Source organism: Psilocybe cubensis, chromosome 2 (genome assembly GCF_017499595.1).
Source record: "Psilocybe cubensis strain MGC-MH-2018 chromosome 2, whole genome shotgun sequence".
NCBI classification, from domain to species: Eukaryota; Fungi; Basidiomycota; class Agaricomycetes; order Agaricales; family Agrocybaceae; genus Psilocybe; species Psilocybe cubensis.
In genome coordinates this window covers 23,921-45,199 of record NC_063000.1, presented here as the reverse complement: position 1 = coordinate 45,199, position 21,279 = coordinate 23,921, and the positions used below count along the sequence as shown (strand labels likewise).

General features: G+C 45.0%; 2 protein-coding genes across 2 annotated transcripts; both read left to right on the top strand.

Moving 5' to 3' along the window:
• Positions 1-2,183: 2,183 nt before the first annotated feature.
• On the top strand, positions 2,184-3,305 carry JR316_0001560 (uncharacterized protein; the record flags this gene model as incomplete). The annotated part of the gene is made up of 3 exons (XM_047887363.1): positions 2,184-2,483; positions 2,797-3,135; positions 3,192-3,305. 3 exons carry the CDS (start codon positions 2,184-2,186, stop codon positions 3,303-3,305), a joined length of 753 nt encoding a protein of 250 aa, XP_047752286.1.
• A 1,984-nt stretch (positions 3,306-5,289) lies between these two features.
• On the top strand, positions 5,290-7,171 carry JR316_0001559 (uncharacterized protein; the record flags this gene model as incomplete). Its single annotated transcript, XM_047887362.1, has 6 exons — positions 5,290-5,428; positions 5,477-5,665; positions 5,991-6,034; positions 6,091-6,200; positions 6,765-6,980; positions 7,048-7,171. 6 exons carry the CDS (start codon positions 5,290-5,292, stop codon positions 7,169-7,171), a joined length of 822 nt encoding a protein of 273 aa, XP_047752285.1.
• Between the last annotated feature and the right edge of the window lie 14,108 nt (positions 7,172-21,279).

The following is a 21,279-nucleotide window of genomic DNA, read 5'->3' as shown; positions in this document are numbered from 1 at the left end:
CCCCGTATCACTATTGATGCCAATGTTGTGCATCAAAAAAACAATAAACAGAGGAAACCAAGTAGAAAGGTTTCGAATCCGGATATGAATTTTCACATACATACGATGCCGACTCAAAGAAACTCTATGCGGGTCCTCAAAAAACCTGAGTTGTTTTGACACAACACGATGGTCCTTTCCAGGAAGAAATACACTGCACTCATGAGATGTAGGCTAAGGAGGCATGGTCCCGGAGGCCGCTTCTCTACCCAATCCACCCCGTCCGTCCAGAAAATTGCTTGCGCACAAATGTCTAAAGAGAAGTAAATTGAGGTTCAAAATTGGCAAGAGTGCTACAAAACCGGTCGCGAAGATATTAGCTAGAAAATATGCATGTGGGGGTTATTGACTGAAAGCCGCCGCTGGCAGTTAACGATCAACAATCACTGATCGCCACTTGCCAATCATTTATTTTAATCTCCGACCCGGGAAAGACCGCTCATCATCCTAGGCCTGCCAAAGAGCTTGCAACGCATTGGAGCTCACTATCCTGCGCACCAAGGAGTCAGCAATCACGTCAAGGATAGCTATAGGTTGGGTTAGGGTTTCCGTATGACTCGATAATGTGAGATTTGGTCCGATGCTAATTACTGTGAGTAATTTCCCACGTCATCGGGAGTCGAGGCATACCCACAACTCCTTTGAGAACATAGCCTTCTGATTTCTGGTCCTAGGCTTGTTAGGTGGCTCCACCGAGAAGCTGGAAGACAGCCTGAGTACGCTGTTGATGACCCATCTGAAGGTAACAAAAAACGGTTTGTATAACATGTGCATTTATTTCTAAAACTCACTGCCATTATTTCACAGCAACATTAGAGAGATAATCGATAAGTAGCCAACCCGTTCATCAATCCGCAAAAATCCGACATATCACGACGGCCACTCCTTGAGGTGTTGCGCACATGTTCTACGAGAACCTTGCATGACATCAATTTCTCTGTGTCGATGAAGATCCGTGACACGAGCTGTACGCTTGCAGAGCGTTTAGATAAGGCCCGATGTACAGGTACTTCAAAAAGGACTGGTGAAAAAAGAAGTCATTATACTTTTATTGTCCGGAGAATCTCAGCTCAACGGACATTTTTCCAGCTCGCATGCTTTGCCAGCGCATGAATGGAGCGCTCCGGAATGCAATACTATTGGTCAATTTGGAGAAGGAACCCTGCACATGCCCTCAACCATGAAGAAGTTTCCAATTGGCTGCGGTCTGTGCGCAGGGACAGAACTAGCGGATCCATTAGACGGAAGCCGATTGACTGAACCTGCCTATTTGAGACGGACGAAGATCAGGAGGCATGTAGCAGCGTGTAGCCAATCCTAATTTATGGGATATACGGCGGCGGTATTTCCCGGTGACCTGTTGTCGAGGAATTAGCGAATTTCTTCAGCTCAAACTACTTGTGCATGGGCGCTTAATTACAAGTAGTTTACAATTAGGTATTGCAGTTTAAGTTGAAACTACCTCTCACAGAGGGGCTGTTATAATAGATATAACGAAAGATGTCTCGTAAACAATATACGATATCTAAATAAAACAGTCGACTTACATCACATGCCGCATGTTCTAGAAATGATTTGTGGGTCAACTACCGCCCTGGATAGATTGACAGCTGTACGTATTCTGAACTAGAATACACACGCTTAGAAGCTTGGTTTTCAGAGGCGTTTCTTTTTTCATGATGCCTTGGGATATGTCATTCAGCTATCTGATGACTGTGTCAACCTCCCCGCGGATGTCCCAAAGTCGCTCCAAGTCTCCACACGACTCATTTAATTTCCAGACTAAGATTAGTCGTCTAATCCTCTACAACCTATTGTGCATTCCGGTCACCAGTGACCGTTAATCTGGATGTTGACTGGCAGTTAGTTAGTATCTTTGTGAGAATTTTAGGTAGAGAACAATGAGCTTCCACGATTAACATGACAACCTTTAGGCTGCATGTTCAATACCTGGTTTTATCACAAGTGTCACTTATTATTGATGGGAACCTATTTGACGGTCCGATGCATCTTATACAACCAGTGGCTCTGGAAAATTAACGGCACGTATCATGTCCTTTTTGTCCATCTTACCATTGCCTCTGATTTGATACTTTCTCCTGCCCTTGCCCATTTTTTGCATATCCAAACCACCACATACAACTATGAAGCAAACACAGTGTTCAGATACTTCTCGGAGCCAAGATGGCCTTAGGATTTTCCATTCACAAGACTCAAAACCAACAGAGGAGCAGATCAAACGGTGGTGCCAAGAAATGGAGAGATACGTGAATTTCAATGACGAGTCCGAGCATGAGGCAACAGAGCAGAAAGAGGGGGATTACCAGGAATCTCGGCTGCCTGGCGACTCTTGGTTTGCTTCGGGCACACTAAGCGGCGGCGAGAACACGAGCGGTGGGCCTGCTGCCCTGCAGCCTTTCCCCTTACTTCGGAGGAGTCCCGCGGTATTGTGCTCTCGGATATCTTGTGTATCAGATGTCAACTGACCTATCCGATGTGTACCAGCCTACGGTCTATACTGCATGGTATATCAGTAACCCTTATGCCTACTCAAACAACTATTCTTCCTCATGTCATACATTCGCTCCTACATCTACACCCGCTGCCACCATCTCCCCTTACTCAACTTCCTGCATACCTTCCGCCTCCAGTGTAAACATATCACAAGGAACAATAGGCCCACAGAGATCATCAAAGGCATGTCAATTTTATTCCTTAGGTCTCGTCCGATAACTAATAAGGTGGTACGTTGGCCAGGTTGGCCGTCGTAGACGGACAGCTGCTGGTAGTACGGCAGCAAAGCGTGTTTCGGGCGGGACAGGGAGGCTAAGCCGTGAAGAAGAAGATTCATTGCCGTCGCAGGAGGACACGGAGAACATCATTCGTGACATTCTCAACATCCCCCGCGATGTTGCAATTGAAGATGCGTGGCCCGTGGATGTCACTCCATGGGTTCGATACAAAGAAATAGACACCCTGATGCTTGTTCTCTGCTGCTCAGAGAGTAATGGAGCAACAGTACAGGAAATAATAAACTTCTTGGTAAAGAGGTATCCGGTGCTGGCAAATACACGGACTTCTAATTCTGGATGGTGTGTAAGTAAATGTATATTTTTTAAATGATTTAATACTGACCATATTGTATTGCTTAGGGAACACTTCGTGGGTACCTCACCCATCTGCCTCAATTCAGGCGAATTGAGCGTGATGGGAAGAAGGGAGACTATTGGGTCCTTGACGTGACCAAGATCCATGGACACAGGTGAAAATGCCTTTGTGTCTTGACAAGTGTTTGTACAATATCTCTTTTTTAGTTATACTCACTGCTGTATCCTTATTTTTGTGCTTTGGGTTTGTTAAAATACATTTTATTAAGTTTGTATCATTATCTCTTATTGTATTGAGATTGAGTGTTAAACCGCATCAGATGGTAAGTATGTGGATAAAAGTGAGTTGTGCATCAACTACTGCCCTTTATACATCAATGGATGAACATGTAATGGGAAAAGATGGATTGACACTTTGAATCGCGCGGTATATATTATTTCTTGCTATTTTATGTCCTCGAATTAGTTGCTGATTGGTTTACTGACCTTGCAACGTACACACCAAAGTTACTACAGCTTGCCGGTTATAAAATGTATTCCACCTACAGCAACATTGGTTTCACACATACAATGGACATGTTTGGGGGAGCGTTTACGTCACATTGCTTACCAGAGCTCGTGTATTTACAGTCCGAGGAAGTATCCCAGGAGTGAGGTATTATTTTAATTACAGATAAAACTTTAAACAAGTCGGTGTCGAGGATTCAGACACTGCGAGCCGTACAGCCGCGAGCGACAAAGAAGCACGCTTAGCTACTGTTGATATCACCTGATTGCCAATCCCACAAATTGGATCAATGATACATACGGTATGAGTCTTTCTCTCATCGAAATTACCTGTCATTGAATTTCTTATTACGAAAAAACATTATGACTCGAGTTACGCTTACAGGCCATACCAGGATTTTGTTCACCATGTCAAAACGGCTATCTGCACCTTCATCTCTCGATAGCTCTGTTTCTCTAACCATATCTTCCTCAAAATTGTCCTTGTTGTCCACAATAGAGTCCAATAGTCTGTTATACACCAATAGGTTATTATAAATAAGTGTTTTTAATTCATCTGCCACACTCACAGATTGACAGATTGTGTCATTCATCAGGCCGCCCCACAAAAACAAGGTAGTATGTATGCGCACACATTTAAAACGGCAAGACCGAAAAATTTGTTGATGGGATTTAGAGTTCGATACAAGGATACCATGCGTTTAACGGTAGCATCGGCAGGCCAGGGCCCATGAGGTTTCCCACGGTCTTTGGCTTCTAGCATCTTCGACCTCAACTCCTCTTGTGAACACTTTCTTTGTACATATGAGTATTGCACAGTATTGCATCGGCCGAAGAAAATTGTCTGAGAATACTAAACGGATTCTCAGTATGAGCCTCGTGGTTCCGTGCCGGTACGAGTGTATATATCCATAGCCGGCTACAATTTGGTTGAAGGGCGTGGTGAGAGAAACACTCAAGGAGCTATAGCAGCTTCGGATCGTATGGCACATGGACAATAGGGAGGTTTTATACCTGTAGTGAGATACTGTCATGTACACTAAGCAGAAAGAATATCAGTGATTGTTGATAAAGATTTCAGTCTGTGACTTTACACCAGCTGCACCCCATCGTCGCCGTTTAATGCTACACGCATAATGCTCGCTCTTAGTTTGGAACCCCTGAAATTGCACTTGTATCACACATCTTATTTTATCTGTCTATTGCTACACCTCAGTAACGCGAAATCAGGAGATGGAGCACTATGTAGATAACAAGGAGATTCATCCATACAGCTTCCTACACCGAGACAGACACTCTGGCGGAAGTAGAGGTGCATATGCTGTTACGTTCACAGCTCAATTTATCACTGATAGTCCATTTCTTCACCTCCTTTGACGCATCACACCCCTTCCCGAACTCGATATCCACCTATGATTGATTGGCTTGATAGCATGGGAAGCTACACCACCTCCTCCCAAACCTTGAGTGGTTGGGAATCGTCTAGTCGTTCAACCAGGGAACATGGTGATCTGACGATTCGGTAATCATCGTTTCCTTTTTGTCCATCTCGCCATTGCCCTCTCTGATTTGATCCTTTCTCCTGCACTTCCCCGTTTTTTTCATATCCAGAACACCACATACACTGACGACGCCAATGCAGTACTCACAGACTTCCCGGAGAGAAGGTGGCCCTGCAATTGAGTATTCACCAGACTCGGACGCAGCGGTGGATCAGACCGAGAAGTGGTATAAGGAACTGGAGGGCTACGTAAATTTCGACGACGAGTCCGAGTGTGAGTCGGACAGTTTCAATACCAGAACAAATCAATAACAATTATCAGACCTTAAAGTATACTTGTCGGAGGATGCAACACAGCAGAAAGAGCGGGTTCACCAGGAACCTCGGCTGCCTGGCAACTCTTGGTTTGCTTCTGGCACACTAAGCGGCGACGAGAACACAAGCAGTACGCCTGCTGGCCCGCATCCTTTCCCCTTACTTCGGAGACCTTTCCGATATGTACCAGCCTACGGTCAGTACTGCATGGTATATTGGTACCCCTTACGCCTACTCGAACTACTATCCCTCATTATCTCTTACATTCACTGCCACATCTACACCCACTGCCACCTTCTCTGTTTACTCCATGTCAACTTCCTATGTACCGTCAAGTTCAGTCTACATACATCACAAAGGAAAATAGGCCCACAGCGCTCATCAAATGTATGTCAACTTTACTCCTTAGGTCTTGTCCAAAAACTAATGAGTTGGTACATCGGCCAGGTCGGCCGTCGCTGTGACTCCATGGGTTCGGAATAGCAAAGTAAACTCCCTAATGCTCATTCTCTGCTGCTCAGAGAATGTGCTAGCAAATACACAGACTCCTAATGTTGGATGGCGTGTAAGTACATTGATATTTTTTAAATGATTTAATATTGACCATATTGTTTTGCTTAGGGAACACTTCATGGGTACCTCACACATCTGCCTCAATTCAGGCGAATTGAGCGTGATGGGAAGACGGGAGACTATTGGGTCCTCGACGTGACCAAGATCCATGGACACAGGTGAAAATGCATTTGTGTCTTGACAAGTGTTTGTACAATATCCCTTTTTTAGTTATACTCACTGCTGTATCCTTATTTTCGTGCTTCGGGTTTGTTAAAATACATTTTATTAAGTTTGTATCATTATCTCTTATTGTATTGAGATTGAGTGTTAAACCGCATCAGATGGTAAGTATGTGTATGCTAAAAGTGAATTGTGCATTAACTACTGCCCTATATACATCAATAGATGAACATGTAATGGGAAAAGCGCAAATGAATTGACACTTTGAATGGCGCGGTGTATATTATTTGTCATTCTGACAGTTGCGGGCATGAGAGGCCTTTCAATCTCCGCTTTAAAAGACTTGGGTTTGTGATTCGTGAACTCTTTCTTGCGAGATCTCGATCAACCCGTCCTTGATCCTTTTAAATAGCAGTATGCGCTTTCAGCTGGTAGCTGGGGCTCCGGACCCACTACCTGATAGAGATTGGAGAAGGCTGATGGCAGTTTGATGGTGCAGTAAGCTCTGGTTGAAGGTGCGTAATCGCTCTCTGAATTTTGTCCTCTTCTGATGATTCGAGTTTGCGTGCCTGCGTTCCGTCCTCATTCACCGTCCGCACTTCCTCCACTTGCTTGCACGATAAAATTCCCGGAGCACCCAGTGTATTTGAAGCTGAAGACGGCTCAACAGCCTTCCAGCAGGGTGTTAGAACATGCGCTCAGTCCGGTCCGCCGCCATCACCATCTAACTGCAAAGAGGGGGACCAATTTGAAGAGTCTGGTCGCAACGTTGACAGGTAGAACTCGCTATTTGCAAGTGCTCTACGTCATGGTCTGTAACTGTCTCTCAAAATGCTTTCGCAGGTCAAAAATTGACGGTCTTGTTCTTTCCAACAACATCACTACCACCGCCTGCCCGCCGCGCTGGCACACACTTCAGTATATCAAAGGCACAGAAAAGAACGAGGGGGTATACATCCGTGAGTAACAAATTAACCTCTTCCTTTAGGAATGCTTCCAATTCATTGAAATTCAAGGAAATTTTGCATGGATCCTGTCCGATTCACCGTTCTTTTACCCTCATTTACCTCTGGTTCACGCATATCGAGAACCATCCACCCAATTTCGAGTCTCCTTGTGCTTTACTCGGATCCAGTCTACGCAGGGGGAGTAAACAAGCCTAACTGGCTCGTCTTTGGCTTGCATTTTGAGAATTCGGACAATATCAAGCGGAGGCTCTCAGACGTCTTGTATGAAATCAAATTGGCGGTGTTCCGTAAGTGAAGGAAGTTGTGTACTATTTCTGAGATCTCGGTATAGCGAACGTTGGACCATGGACTGTGTGGAGGTGGAGTTCTTTCCTCACCTTTCAAGCCATTATATGCGTTTGAATTGATAGACTTTGGTACCCTCCTTACAACATTTGAACCCTCGCGACCTGTCATATACATTCATCCATTGAAAAATATACAGTCTACTGGATGTCCATTAATGTACAAATGCACCGCCACGAGTGGGATGCGATGAGATAGGGAAAGTGAAAATCAAGCAGCGAGATACAAGTTTCAAGTCAGAAACGCGTCTCAAGCACACATGGAGAGACGCAACCATGCCAGCAAGGATAACGCACCCAAAAGATCAACGAACCTAGTATCATCCTCAAACCGCCTCAAACACTGCTTTCGCCAGCTGTATCCCAAGCGCGCGTAGCTGTGTATGGCAGTAATGTTCATGCGGGTATTCATGTCGATGTTGATGTATGCCATTGGGATGGTGTATCACCATCGTTGACGTGTGGTGATGAATAGTCGACAAAGGGAGCTCTCTCCGTACGTCTGTTGGAAATGATTTTTGTTGGTTAAATGGGTCTTGCGAACCAGTGATGAGAAGCAAAAGACATGTATCATGGAAATAAAAACTTGCCGGTTACGATATCTCACATCTTTCCAATTAGAGGGTGACGGGCACAGTTATCTGAAATATATTTAATTGTTACGGTCTACATAGAAGCGTGAAACGAAAGGCGAGTTGGTGTCGTAGCAAAATGAAATACACGAAAAAAGAGCACGGCACTCACAATATTATAATACAAGATTCAGATGCCGTACGGTAGACCGGCAGGCGATGTGAGTGACCTGGGTCACCAGCTTCCTACGTCAACGCATATCAATACACAGAAGACGGGACACGTCTTACAACGCCCGTCACTTGTGATAAACGGGGAGTCTGCAGCCAACGAGGTGAATGAGGAGGTACTTACTGGCACCCTAAAAACTGATGAGGTGGACGTAAGGATGTAGCAGAGGTGGGGAATGCGGTGGTGGTGGCACTTGCGGAGATGGAAGTAACAAGAGACTGAGAGCTATAGCTAACAACCCGAATGATAATCTGTTTAACAACGCCAAGTCAACGTTCAGAAGGGAGCTGTGGAAACTATGGGGAGGTAGATACAGTGGATGGACTGTGGAAGCGAATTGCGACGGTGCGGGCATCGTGAGAGAAATATACCAAGCTAGTGCACTGACGTTGATAAAAAAATGAAAATCCAAACGCACCCACAAGTCCGTCAATGTCAGAAGACATTCCCAATCCCACGGGCACACGCTGAATCCAGATGAATAGGATGACCTTGAGCATAACTGCAACCACGCACAATGTATCCGCCTTCTAACCCTTCCTCGGCCTGCCCACGCTATTCTTGACCTTGAGAACCCCCGGAGCACATATCCATCTTAATGGCATGGCTGCCCGGGAAGACAGACGATGTGTCAAGCGCAGATCAAGGGCGTCTGCAGAATTCCTGTCGTTTCGTCTGGGATGTCTGGAAGTTTGGCGCAGGAGGATGGTGCGTCATCTTTCTCAGCGGTACGCGCTGGGGAATGTGAAGTAGCTGGATGGGAGAGAGGAGAGGGTGGGTTAGTTTGATACAAAATTTGTCCTGAAAAACAGAGAACAAACATATGTTACTCGTCATCGAACATCTCGATTTTGAACAATCCCTGTGGGTAATGTGCGAGAAATTAGCGTTCTTTTTTCTGTATTCTCCGAGCGCTTTCAAGCCCATGGAATCGAACCAAAGTGGCCGGACTTTGAATTAATCTGAATGACGAGGTGGGGCGATTATATGCGGGAGTGTGAGTGTTTCTGGTCCCTGGGGAGATATTAATGTGAAATTGCAACGGCACCATGCGACATACCAAAAACCTTTCATTGCTAAAGCGCACACCAGGAATATGGGCAGCGGGTGAAAGTGAAACTGAGGGGAGAGTTCGAGAGAAATCATTTCATTGCGCGAGAAGATTACAAGACATGGTCGATCCAATACAGTGCAATTAGGGTTTAGGGTTTAGGGTTTAGGGTTTAGGGTTTTAGGGTTTTAGGGTTTAGGGTTTAGGGTCTAGGGTTTAGGGTTTAGGGTTTAGGGTTTAGGGGGGGAGCGAGCACCGAGCGAAGCGAGGTGCGAGCGACTTGTTTAAACTGTGAGTTAAATGGAAAGAAGGCCAGAGGGCTGTTGGGGGGTACCAACAACCAGCCCTTTCGTCTTTATAGACTCTTCAGTGGCTATTCTTAGAAGGAATGTTCTAGACATCCGATGACAGCGCGTGAAGTGATGCTGTGCAGCTGTCATGTATCTTACCGACTATCACAAATCTGTCAATGTTTATTGTCAAGTTAGACAGGTCTCTGATGAACAGAGTGTCACGGGTCAATGTGGCACATGGTAACCTGTCAAAAGTGGATCCAACACTTTTGTTCTTTGACATCGTGGGTTATTGACTGTGATGTGAATCACATGGATATAGATTACTCTGGTTACGTGGCTCCGAGTAACCGCGACATGGGAATATTCACATGTCAAGAGTATAAATAGCTTACCTGGGTCCTTACCTAACAATCAATTGATTGATTGTTGTGAATCTTAATTGGACAGTTCATGATCCGGTCCATCAAAAATGTTTCCACGGTACTAAGGAACTTTTCCCGAAGTACTAAGTAACTTTTCCCATGTACTAAATTAGATCCGGCCCTTCACAATCACATGCCGTTCGGAAGTTCACACGCCTACCTTACTTCCTACTAAGGTTAGACTTAGTTAGCTTAGGGTTGGGGTTAGGTTAGGGCTTAGGGTTTAGGGTTTAGGGTTTAGGTTTAGGTTTAGCTATTTAATCCAATGTGTTGCTTGTAAGTAGATGTTTGTTACTTTATAGCAATGAATACTTACGGTTAGGGTTTTTTTCTAATGCTTTACGCCTTAAGCGCTAGTATTCTTTTCATCGGTTGTAAGATTTGGATATTCTGCCGAATTCTGGATGTTCCCTCTCTTGTGAGATTGAACGTCTATGAAGTATTATCTCGTTATCGCTTTCGATACTTATCTGTTCAGCAGCTTCAACTAGAGCAGAATGATAAGTTTCATTAACGTTTTGAGTTTCGGGAACAACACCACCTTTTTCGGCAATGTCTTCATCCAGTTTACGAAAAACTGTTTTCTTCCACACATTTGCAAGGTCGAAAAGATTAGTATTGCGCTTTCGCGATACTATCCAACGACTTCCGAGTAGTCCTATCTTCCTCAAATCCGGTACGAACTCAGTTTCTCCGTCCACGAGGATCTGTGTGAACAGCTCCGGGCGAACATCATCGAGGTCGTGAACGTAATTTGGATCTGGTTTGATAAGGGTTTAGGGTTTAGGGTTTAGGGTTTAGGGTTTAGGGTTTAGGGGGGGAGCGAGCACCGAGCGAAGCGAGGTGCGAGCGACTTGTTTAAACTGTGAGTTAAATGGAAAGAAGGCCAGAGGGCTGTTGATTGTTATCAGCAGCCAGCCCTTTCGTCTTTATAGACTCTTCAGTGGCTATTCTTAGAAGGAATGTTCTGGAACATCCGATGACAGCGCGTGAAGTGATGCTGCGCAGCTGTCATGTATCTTACCGACTATCACAAATCTGTCAATGTTTATTGTCAAGTTAGACAGATCTCTGATGAACAGAGTGTCACGGGTCGATGTGGCACATGGTAACCTGTCAAAAGTGGATCCAACACTTTTGTTAGGGTTTAGGGTTTAGGGTTTAGGGTTTAGGGTTAGGGTTTAGGGTTTAGGGTTTAGGGTTTAGGGTTTAGGGTTTAGGGTTTAGGGTTTAGGGGGGGAGCGAGCACCGAGCGAAGCGAGGTGCGAGCGACTAGTTTAAACTGTGAGTTTGAAATAGAAAGAAGGCCAGAGGGCTGTTGGGGGATCCCAACAACCAGCCCTTTCGTCTTTATAGACTCTTCAGTGGCTATTCTTAGAAGGAATGTTCTAGACATCCGATGACAGCGCGTGAAGTGATGCTGCGCAGCTGTCATGTATCTTACCGACTATCACAAATCTGTCAATGTTTATTGTCAAGTTAGACAGGTCTCTGATGAACAGAGTGTCACGGGTCGATGTGGCACATGGTAACCTGTCAAAAGTGGATCCAACACTTTTGTTCTTTGACATCGTGGGTTATTGACTGTGATGTGAATCACATGGATATAGATTACTCTGGTTACGTGGCTCCGAGTAACCGCGACATGGGAATATTCACATGTCTAGAGTATAAATAGCTTACCTGGGTCCTTACCTAACAATCAAACAATAGAATGATTGATTGTTGTGAATCTTAATTGGACAGTTCATGATCCGGTCCATCAAAAATGTTTCCACGGTACTAAGGAACTTTTCCCGAAGTACTAAGTAACTTTTCCCATGTACTAAATTAGATCCGGCCCTTCACAATCACATGCCGTTCGGAAGTTCACACGCCTACCTTACTTCCTACTAAGGTTAGACTTAGTTAGCTTAGGGTTGGGGTTAGGTTAGGGTTTAGGGTTTAGGGTTTAGGGTTTAGGTTTAGCTATTTAATCCAAAGTGTTGCTTGTAAGTAGATGTTTGTTACTTTATAGCAAGGAATACTTACGGTTAGGGTTTTTTTCTAATGCTTTACGCCTTACGCGCTAGTATTCTTTTCATCGGTTGTAAGATTTGGATATTCTGCCGAATTCTGGATGTTCCCTCTCTTGTGAGATTGAACGTCTATGAAGTATTATCTCGTTATCACTTTCGATACTTATCTGTTCAGCAGCTTCAACTAGAGCAGAATGATAAGTTTCATTAACGTTTTGAGTTTCGGGAACAACACCACCTTTTTCAGCGATGTTTTCATCCAGTTTACGAAAGACTGTTTTCTTCCACACATTTGCAAGGTCGAAAAGATTAGTATTGCGCTTTCGCGATACTATCCAACGACTTCCGAGTAGTCCTATCTTCCTCAAATCCGGTACGAACTCAGTTTCTCCGTCCACGAGGATCTGTGTGAACAGCTCCGGGCGAACATCATCGAGGTCGTGAACGTAATTTGGATCTGGTTTGATAAGGGGTCTGGACGAGTCTGCACTATACAGACCTTTCTCGGCATGTTCATACCATGCCGACCAGTACTCGGTAACAGTCTTTCCAAGTTCAGCAGCTGAAAACCAATTCCATACCTGATCAAATCTGGTTTTAAGTACAAGAATGGATTCGTCGTGCTCTGCGACTCGTAAAGCGAATCGCTTTTCCCAACGTTCTTGTATATTCTTCTTACACCAAGACATGACTAGGTTTTCGGGATAACCGCGCATCAAATAGAGAGCGTTAAGGTCTCTAATTGCTCCGATGTAGATTTCCTTGGTACTACATAGCACGGCTAACCTGGATAACTCTCCAATGTAGACGCCACGTTTGACGTCCAAAGGATGATGTGATACCCATGGAACTCGTTCTCGGTTGTTTCCTGTCTTGACAAATGGCTTCCAATGAAGTTTTCCAGACTCCTTGAATATGAAAGCATCGAGAAATTGACATCCCGACGAGGAAACAGCCCATTCGATAACACAACCATCGAACTTTATTGTTTCTTTAATAAGATTAAGTGCAAGTGCTTCGGACTCGGCGTAAACAATTGCGAAACAATCGTCGATGTACCTTCCATAGAAGGCCACGTTTGGGTGGTCTAAGATTTTTGACTTTATTTCAAAATGGGCTCCAAAGAGGTTAGCAAGGTCCGGAGAATCCGCGACGCCCATTGCGAGGCCATTTTTTTGTCTAAAATATCTAGACCCATGTTGTGTTATCAATTGCGTATTGCCAATCTCGATAGCACGTTTAAAGATGCCCAATTTAACCAAGTTATTCTCTAACGAATTTGGATTAATATGGGCTAATGCAGTGTTCTCTTCCGAAGCGTTGAGTAACCATTCCTCGTACATATTACAAACGATTTCGATGCACAAGTCCAACGGAATATTGGGATAGAAAGCAACTACATCCCCGGTGACAAAATACCATTGTCGTTTGGGGTCTATACGCAATTGGCTTAATCTCGTAAAGAGATCCTTCGTTCCGTGAATGATTGAAGGAGTCGATTTAATAATCGGCTTAAGCTCTTTTGATACAAACTTGGCTGCAGGATTAAATACTACAGAGTGACACGGAATTATGGGCCTAAATCCAGTAGGTTTCTTGTGGATTTTAGGTATACCATGAAATTGAGGATACTTGAACGATGATCCGTCTTCCGGTACATTCGATAGAAAGAATCGAGACAACCCAAGTTCAAATAGAAACAGATGTTCATCTTCGACGGTACGTGCGAGAGTTTGCATCTGAATCATTTTGCTCTTCATAACTTCTTGCGCAACTTCGAATTCTAACTCTTCGTAGTTGCGTTCATCTTCAAGAAGATTGAGCTCATTCCTTAATATCCAGTCGCGTTCAGACACCGCGAGGCCAAGATTCTTATCTGTCATCGTAATAACATAGTTGTTATCGAAAAGAAACTTTTGGATCTTGTCCCTTTTAGGAGAGAACGCGTGCTTTCGCATCTCTTTAAGGGCTTCTTCCGGGATACTTGCGATCGTTTTAATAACGTACCGACGTCCCATTGAAAGGCCAAGTTCCATAAATTGCGGTAACATTGGAGGTTTCTCTTTCTTTTTAGAGCTTACTCCATAGTCTGGATCGAAAGGTTTATTCATGCCTTCTTTAAACAAAAAATAGATACGCCATCTTATTCTTCGTTGAAAATCATTCCATGCTTGCATGATCAGATTTTTAGAAGGCAGTGTAAAAAACATATAATTGAGTCCAAGAGATAAATCATTTGCTACATCAACAGGGACCGAAACACTAGGACTACAGTGTACACTAGATCTATACTGGCCAGCCAATAAGAATGAAATCGGGGTATTGAGGTGTACAAAAGAAACTGCGTCTGTTTTAGTCATGGTGAGTATATCGTCAGGAATAGAGTTGGGGAAGGCGGGTCTCACCGACGTAAATGATGCTACAGTAGACCGCGCGTCTAGGCTCTTGCCTTTCCCTTTCCCTTTGGATCGTTGTTCTTGACGGGAGCTCTCCCCTTCCCTTTCTTCTTGTTGTCGACCTTGTTGGAAGCCTTGGTTTGAGGCTTCCTCTGCGAAGGCGTCGACGACGACTTGGGTTTCGAAGGGCCAGCTTTCCTGGCCTGAGGTTGAGGAGCCTTGGACGAATTCTGGCCAGACAAAGTCTGGGTAATTAGAGTAATAATTAGTGTCCAGAATTATGGGTGAAGGGTTACGAAAACTTGCCTTCTTGCCCACAGATCCAAGGTTGAGCTTTTTGAGACGTGCATTCAAGCCCTTATCAATAAGGGATTGAATCGATGGACCTGGTTTGGTCGCATCGGCCATCTCGACATCGGCTGTTGCCGCAGTCGTCCGCTTTTTCTCAATCTTAATTGCCAAGGCGCGGTGGCGCATGTTGACAATCTGTTTGATATGAGAAAAGATCGCCGGCAGTATAGTTTGCAGCGCACTGCATTCGGCTTTCTTTTGCGGAGACACTACCCACTCTGCTATACGTCGAACTCCCTTGTTGTCTGTAGAGAAAACAGGGAGCTTGTAGCTGGATTTGCGATCATCGTAAGTTGCCTTAACGATGAGGGCAGCAGCTTCGTAGCAAGAGTTGAGCGCGCATTTATCATCCCAAAAAGCCAGCTCGTCCTTTTTCGCCTGAACGGCGCCGTCGTTAATTGCCTTTTGGAAGGCATCACGAGCGGAAGAGAACGTAGTGGAGACTCGAAGAGCCTCCGCTGACCCGGCATCCGCGAATTCCTTCGTAAGTTGGAACTCGGGTGCCTTCACCTTAAGGCGATTGGGCGTGTTGCCTGCGCTAACGGCAGATTCAAGGCGCTCGAGGCTAGCCTTGACTGTTTCCCTCTTGTCGCACCACGATGCGAGGTTGAGGAGAAACTCCCTGAGGGCAGCACGATAGTCAAAAAAGACGCAGTCTATGACTTGGTCAACGGAGCGGCACTCAGCTATTTTTTTGATGACCACAGTGGCCAGCTCGTCGATAAGAGCGTTATGGCGGCCTGCTTCATCGTTGACGCCGAAGACAGTGTTGTTGACGACGGCCTGGGTGAGTACGTCCAGGGTAGGGGACATGGCACGAGAGAATGCAGCAGAGTATTGGGATGACATGGTAACTGATGGGTGATAGCAAAGTCGTTGGGTTTAGGGGGGGAGCGAGCACCGAGCGAAGCGAGGTGCGAGCGACTAGTTTAAACTGTGAGTTTGAAATAGAAAGAAGGCCAGCGGCTCGTGATTTTTTACGGGCGTGGACCAGTGCAAGCAATGGGCGCTACCGTACAGGCAAACGATCACTACATACCGCTCATGACAAAAGAGCAGGCTATTGCCTATTAAGTCCTTTACCAAGGGACACTCTCATGCCATTGGACATGGCAGGCTAATACCCTTTAAGCCCTTTACCAAGGGGCGCCACATCAGCCATTACAGCCACAGGTTCATTTCCGGCGACGAACTATTTGTCCATCCTTGTGTTAACTCCCTTTACTAAGGGGAGGCCGGGTCACCCGCGTTTTAAGCGGTTCTGGACTTCGGGCCGTCCTCGTAAGCAGCGAGGCGCGGTTTAGATACCAGATGTGGGTTTCCCCACTCCCAAGACTATATCTTAAGATCCGAAGACCCCACTACCACCTAGTCGTTGAACGCTTCCGTCGGCGTGACCGTTACGGATTCGCTGCTGATTATCCATTCCAGCTTTCGCTGAATCTTGGGGATTGTTACCATACCCGGTCGCCACCGGTGCCTAGGCTGTTTCCAGCGGTCGGCGGTACCCACAAGCTTTAGGACGTCCCAGCAATTCGGTAGTGTCGCCGGCTGCAACCGACTTGCCAGGAGCGTATCCAGCAGAGCTGGTCCTGACAACCCCCAGTGTACTCTCACCTGATGTCCATACCCATTGAAGAACTGCGCGCCCTCGAATTACAAAGTCATCATAGCTGGATAACCCCGCAGCTAGACTAAAACGAGTTTGTATGACCTCCGTAACCCAACATAGAAGGCGTGAGCGAGTGAAAGAAAAAGGGCCCCGCTTGCCGTGAGGCAGCCAACATGTCGATGAAACGTCCCCGAGTCAAGGGCAAGATCAGTGACGAAAGGGCTCCCGGATGAGTTGGGAAGGCACAAGCGGCAGGAGTTTGGGAGAGGACGAGTACTTGAGGGCTGTTGGGGGATCCCAACAACCAGCCCTTTCGTCTTTATAGACTCTTCAGTGGCTATTCTTAGAAGGAATGTTCTAGACATCCGATGACAGCGCGTGAAGTGATGCTGCGCAGCTGTCATGTATCTTACCGACTATCACAAATCTGTCAATGTTTATTGTCAAGTTAGACAGGTCTCTGATGAACAGAGTGTCACGGGTCGATGTGGCACATGGTAACCTGTCAAAAGTGGATCCAACACTTTTGTTCTTTGACATCGTGGGTTATTGACTGTGATGTGAATCACATGGATATAGATTACTCTGGTTACGTGGCTCCGAGTAACCGCGACATGGGAATATTCACATGTCTAGAGTATAAATAGCTTACCTGGGTCCTTACCTAACAATCAAACAATAGAATGATTGATTGTTGTGAATCTTAATTGGACAGTTCATGATCCGGTCCATCAAAAATGTTTCCACGGTACTAAGGAACTTTTCCCGAAGTACTAAGTAACTTTTCCCATGTACTAAATTAGATCCGGCCCTTCACAATCACATGCCGTTCGGAAGTTCACACGCCTACCTTACTTCCTACTAAGGTTAGACTTAGTTAGCTTAGGGTTGGGGTTAGGTTAGGGTTTAGGGTTTAGGGTTTAGGGTTTAGGTTTAGGGTTAGGGTTTAGGGTTTAGGGGGGGAGCGAGCACCGAGCGAAGCGAGGTGCGAGCGACTAGTTTAAACTGGGAGTTAAATGGAAAGTAGCCAGAGGGCTGTTGGGGGATCCCAACAACCAGCCCTTTCGTCTTTATAGACTCTTCAGTGGCTATTCTTAGAAGGAATGTTCTAGACATCCGATGACAGCGCGTGAAGTGATGCTGCGCAGCTGTCATGTATCTTACCGACTATCACAAATCTGTCAATGTTTATTGTCAAGTTAGACAGGTCTCTGATGAACAGAGTGTCACGGGTCGATGTGGCACATGGTAACCTGTCAAAAGTGGATCCAACATTTTTGTTCTTTGACATCGTGGGTTATTGACTGTGATGTGAATCACATGGATATAGATTACTCTGGTTACGTGGCTCCGAGTAACCGCGACATGGGAATATTCACATGTCTAGAGTATAAATAACTTACCTGGGTCCTTACCTAACAATCAAACAATAGAATGATTGATTGTTGTGAATCTTAATTGGACAGTTCATGATCCGGTCCATCAAAAATGTTTCCACGGTACTAAGGAACTTTTCCCGAAGTACTAAGTAACTTTTCCCATGTACTAAATTAGATCCGGCCCTTCACAATCACATGCCGTTCGGAAGTTCACACGCCTACCTTACTTCCTACTAAGGTTAGACTTAGTTAGCTTAGGGTTGGGGTTAGGTTAGGGTTTAGGGTTTAGGGTTTAGGGTTTAGGTTTAGGTTTAGCTATTCAATCCAATGTGTTGCTTGTAAGTAGATGTTTGTTACTTTATAGCAAGGAATACTTACGGTTAGGGTTTTTTTCTAATGCTTTACGCCTTAAGCGCTAGTATTCTTTTCATCGGTTGTAAGATTTGGATATTCTGCCAAATTCTGGATGTTCCCTCTCTTGTGAGATTGAACGTCTATGAAGTATTATCTCGTTATCACTTTCGATACTTATCTGCTCAGCAGCTTCAACTAAAGCAGAATGATAAGTTTCATTAACGTTTTGAGTTTCGGGAACAACACCACCTTTTTCAGCGATGTCTTCATCCAGTTTACGAAAGACTGTTTTCTTCCACACATTTGCAAGGTCGAAAAGATTAGTATTGCGTTTTCGCGATACTATCCAACGACTTCCGAGTAGTCCTATCTTCCTCAAATCCGGTACGAACTCAGTTTCTCCGTCCACGAGGATCTGTGTGAACAGCTCCGGGCGAACATCATCGAGGTCGTGAACGTAATTTGGATCTGGTTTGATAAGGGGTCTGGACGAGTCTGCACTATACAAACCTTTCTCGGCATGTTCATACCATGCCGACCAGTACTCGGTAACAGTTTTTCCAAGTTCAGCAGCTGAAAACCAATTCCATACCTGATCAAATCTGGTTTTAAGTACAAGAATGGATTCGTCGTGCTCTGCGACTCGTAAAGCGAATCGCTTTTCCCAACGTTCTTGTATATTCTTCTTACACCAAGATATGACTAGGTTTTCGGGATAACCGCGCATCAAATAGAGAGCGTTAAGGTCTCTAATTGCTCCGATGTAGATTTCCTTGGTACTACATAGCACGGCTAACCTGGATAACTCTCCAATGTAGACGCCACGTTTGACGTCCAAAGGATGATGTGATACCCATGGAACTCGTTCTCGGTTGTTTCCTGTCTTGACAAAAGGCTTCCAATGAAGTTTTCCAGACTCCTTGAATATGAAAGCATCGAGAAATTGACATCCCGACGAGGAAACAGCCCATTCGATAACACAACCATCGAACTTTATTGTTTCTTTAATAAGATTAAGTGCAAGTGCTTCGGACTCGGCGTAAACAATTGCGAAACAATCGTCGATGTACCTTCCATAGAAGGCCACGTTTGGGTGGTCTAAGATTTTTGACTTTATTTCAAAATGGGCTCCAAAGAGGTTAGCAAGGTCCGGAGAATCCGCGACGCCCATTGCGAGGCCATTTTTTTGTCTAAAATATCTAGACCCATGTTGTGTTATCAATTGCGTATTGCCAATCTCGATAGCACGTTTAAAGATGCCCAATTTAACCAAGTTATTCTCTAACGAATTTGGATTAATATGGGCTAATGCAGTGTTTTCTTCCGAAGCGTTGAGTAACCATTCCTCGTACATACTACAAACGATTTCGATGCACAAGTCCAACGGAATATTGGGATAGAAAGCAACTACATCTCCAGTGACAAAATACCATTGTCTTTTGGAGTCTATACGCAATTGGCTTAATCTCGTAAAGAGATCCTTCGTTCCGTGTATGATTGAAGGAGTCGATTTAATAATCGGCTTAAGCTCTTTTGATACAAACTTGGCTGCAGGATTAAATACTACAGAGTGACACGGAATTATGGGCCTAAATCCAGTAGGTTTCTTGTGGATTTTAGGTATACCATGAAATTGAGGATACTTGAACGATGATCCGTCTTCCGGTACATTCGATAGAAAGAATCGAGACAACCCAAGTTCAAATAGAAACAGATGTTCATCTTCGACAGTACGTGCGAGCGTTTGCATCTGAATCATTTTGCTCTTCATAACTTCTTGCGCAACTTCGAATTCTAACTCTTCGTAATTACGTTCATCTTCAAGAAGATTGAGTTCATTCCTTAATATCCAGTCGCGTTCAGACACCGCGAGGCCAAGATTCTTATCTGTCATCGTAATAACATAGTTGTTATCGATAAGAAACTTACGGATCTTGTCCCTTTTAGGAGAGAACGCGTGCTTTCGCATCTCCGTAAGGGCTTCTTCCGGGATACTTGCGATCGTGCGTTGCACGTACCGACGTCCCATCGAAAGGCCAAGTTCCATATATTGCGGTAATACAGGAGGTTTCTCTTTCTTTTTTGAGCTTACTCCATAATCTGGATCAAAAGGTTTATTCATGCCTTCCTTAAACAAAAAATAGATACGCCATCTTATTCTTCGTTGGAAATCATTCCATGCTTGCATGATCAGACTTTTAGAAGGCAGAGTGAAAAACATATAATTAAGTCCGAGAGAGAGATCGTTTGCTACATCAACAGGGACAGAAACACCAGGACTACAATGTACACTACTACGATACTGGCCAGCCAACAAGAATGATATTGGAGTATGTAAGTGTACGAAAGAAACTGCGTCTGTTTTAGTCATGGTGAGTATATCGTCAGGAATAGAGTTGGGGAAGGCGGGTCTCACCGACGTAAAAGGTACTACATTAGACCGCGCATCTAGGCTCTTGCCTTTCCCTTTCCCTTTGGATCGTTCTTGACGGGAGCTCTCCCCTTCCCTTTCTTCTTGTTGTCGACCTTGTTGGAAGCCTTGGTTTGAGGCTTGCGTTGCGAAGGCGTCGACGACGACTTGGGTTTCGAAGGGCCAGCTTTCTTGGCCTGAGGTTGAGGAGCCTTGGACGAATTCTGGCCAGACAAAGTCTGGGTAATTAGAGTAGTAATTAGTATCCAGAATTATGGGTGAAGGGTTACGAAAACTTGCCTTCTTGCCCACAGATCCAAGGTTGAGCTTCTTGAGACGTGCATTCAAGCCCTTATCAATAAGGGATTGAATCGACGGACCTGGTTTGGTCGCGTCGGCCATCTCGACATCGGCTGTTGCCGCAGTCGTCCGCTTTTTCTCAATCTTAATTGCCAAAGCGCGGTGGCGCATGTTGACAATTTGTTTGATGTGAGAAAAGATCGCCGGCAGTATGGTTTGCAGCGCACTGCATTCGGCTTTCTTTTGCGGAGACACTACCCACTCTGCTATACGTCGAACTCCCTTGTTATCTGTAGAGAAAACAGGGAGCTTGTAGCTGGATTTGCGATCATCGTAAGTTGCCTTAACGATGAGGGCAGCAGCTTCGTAG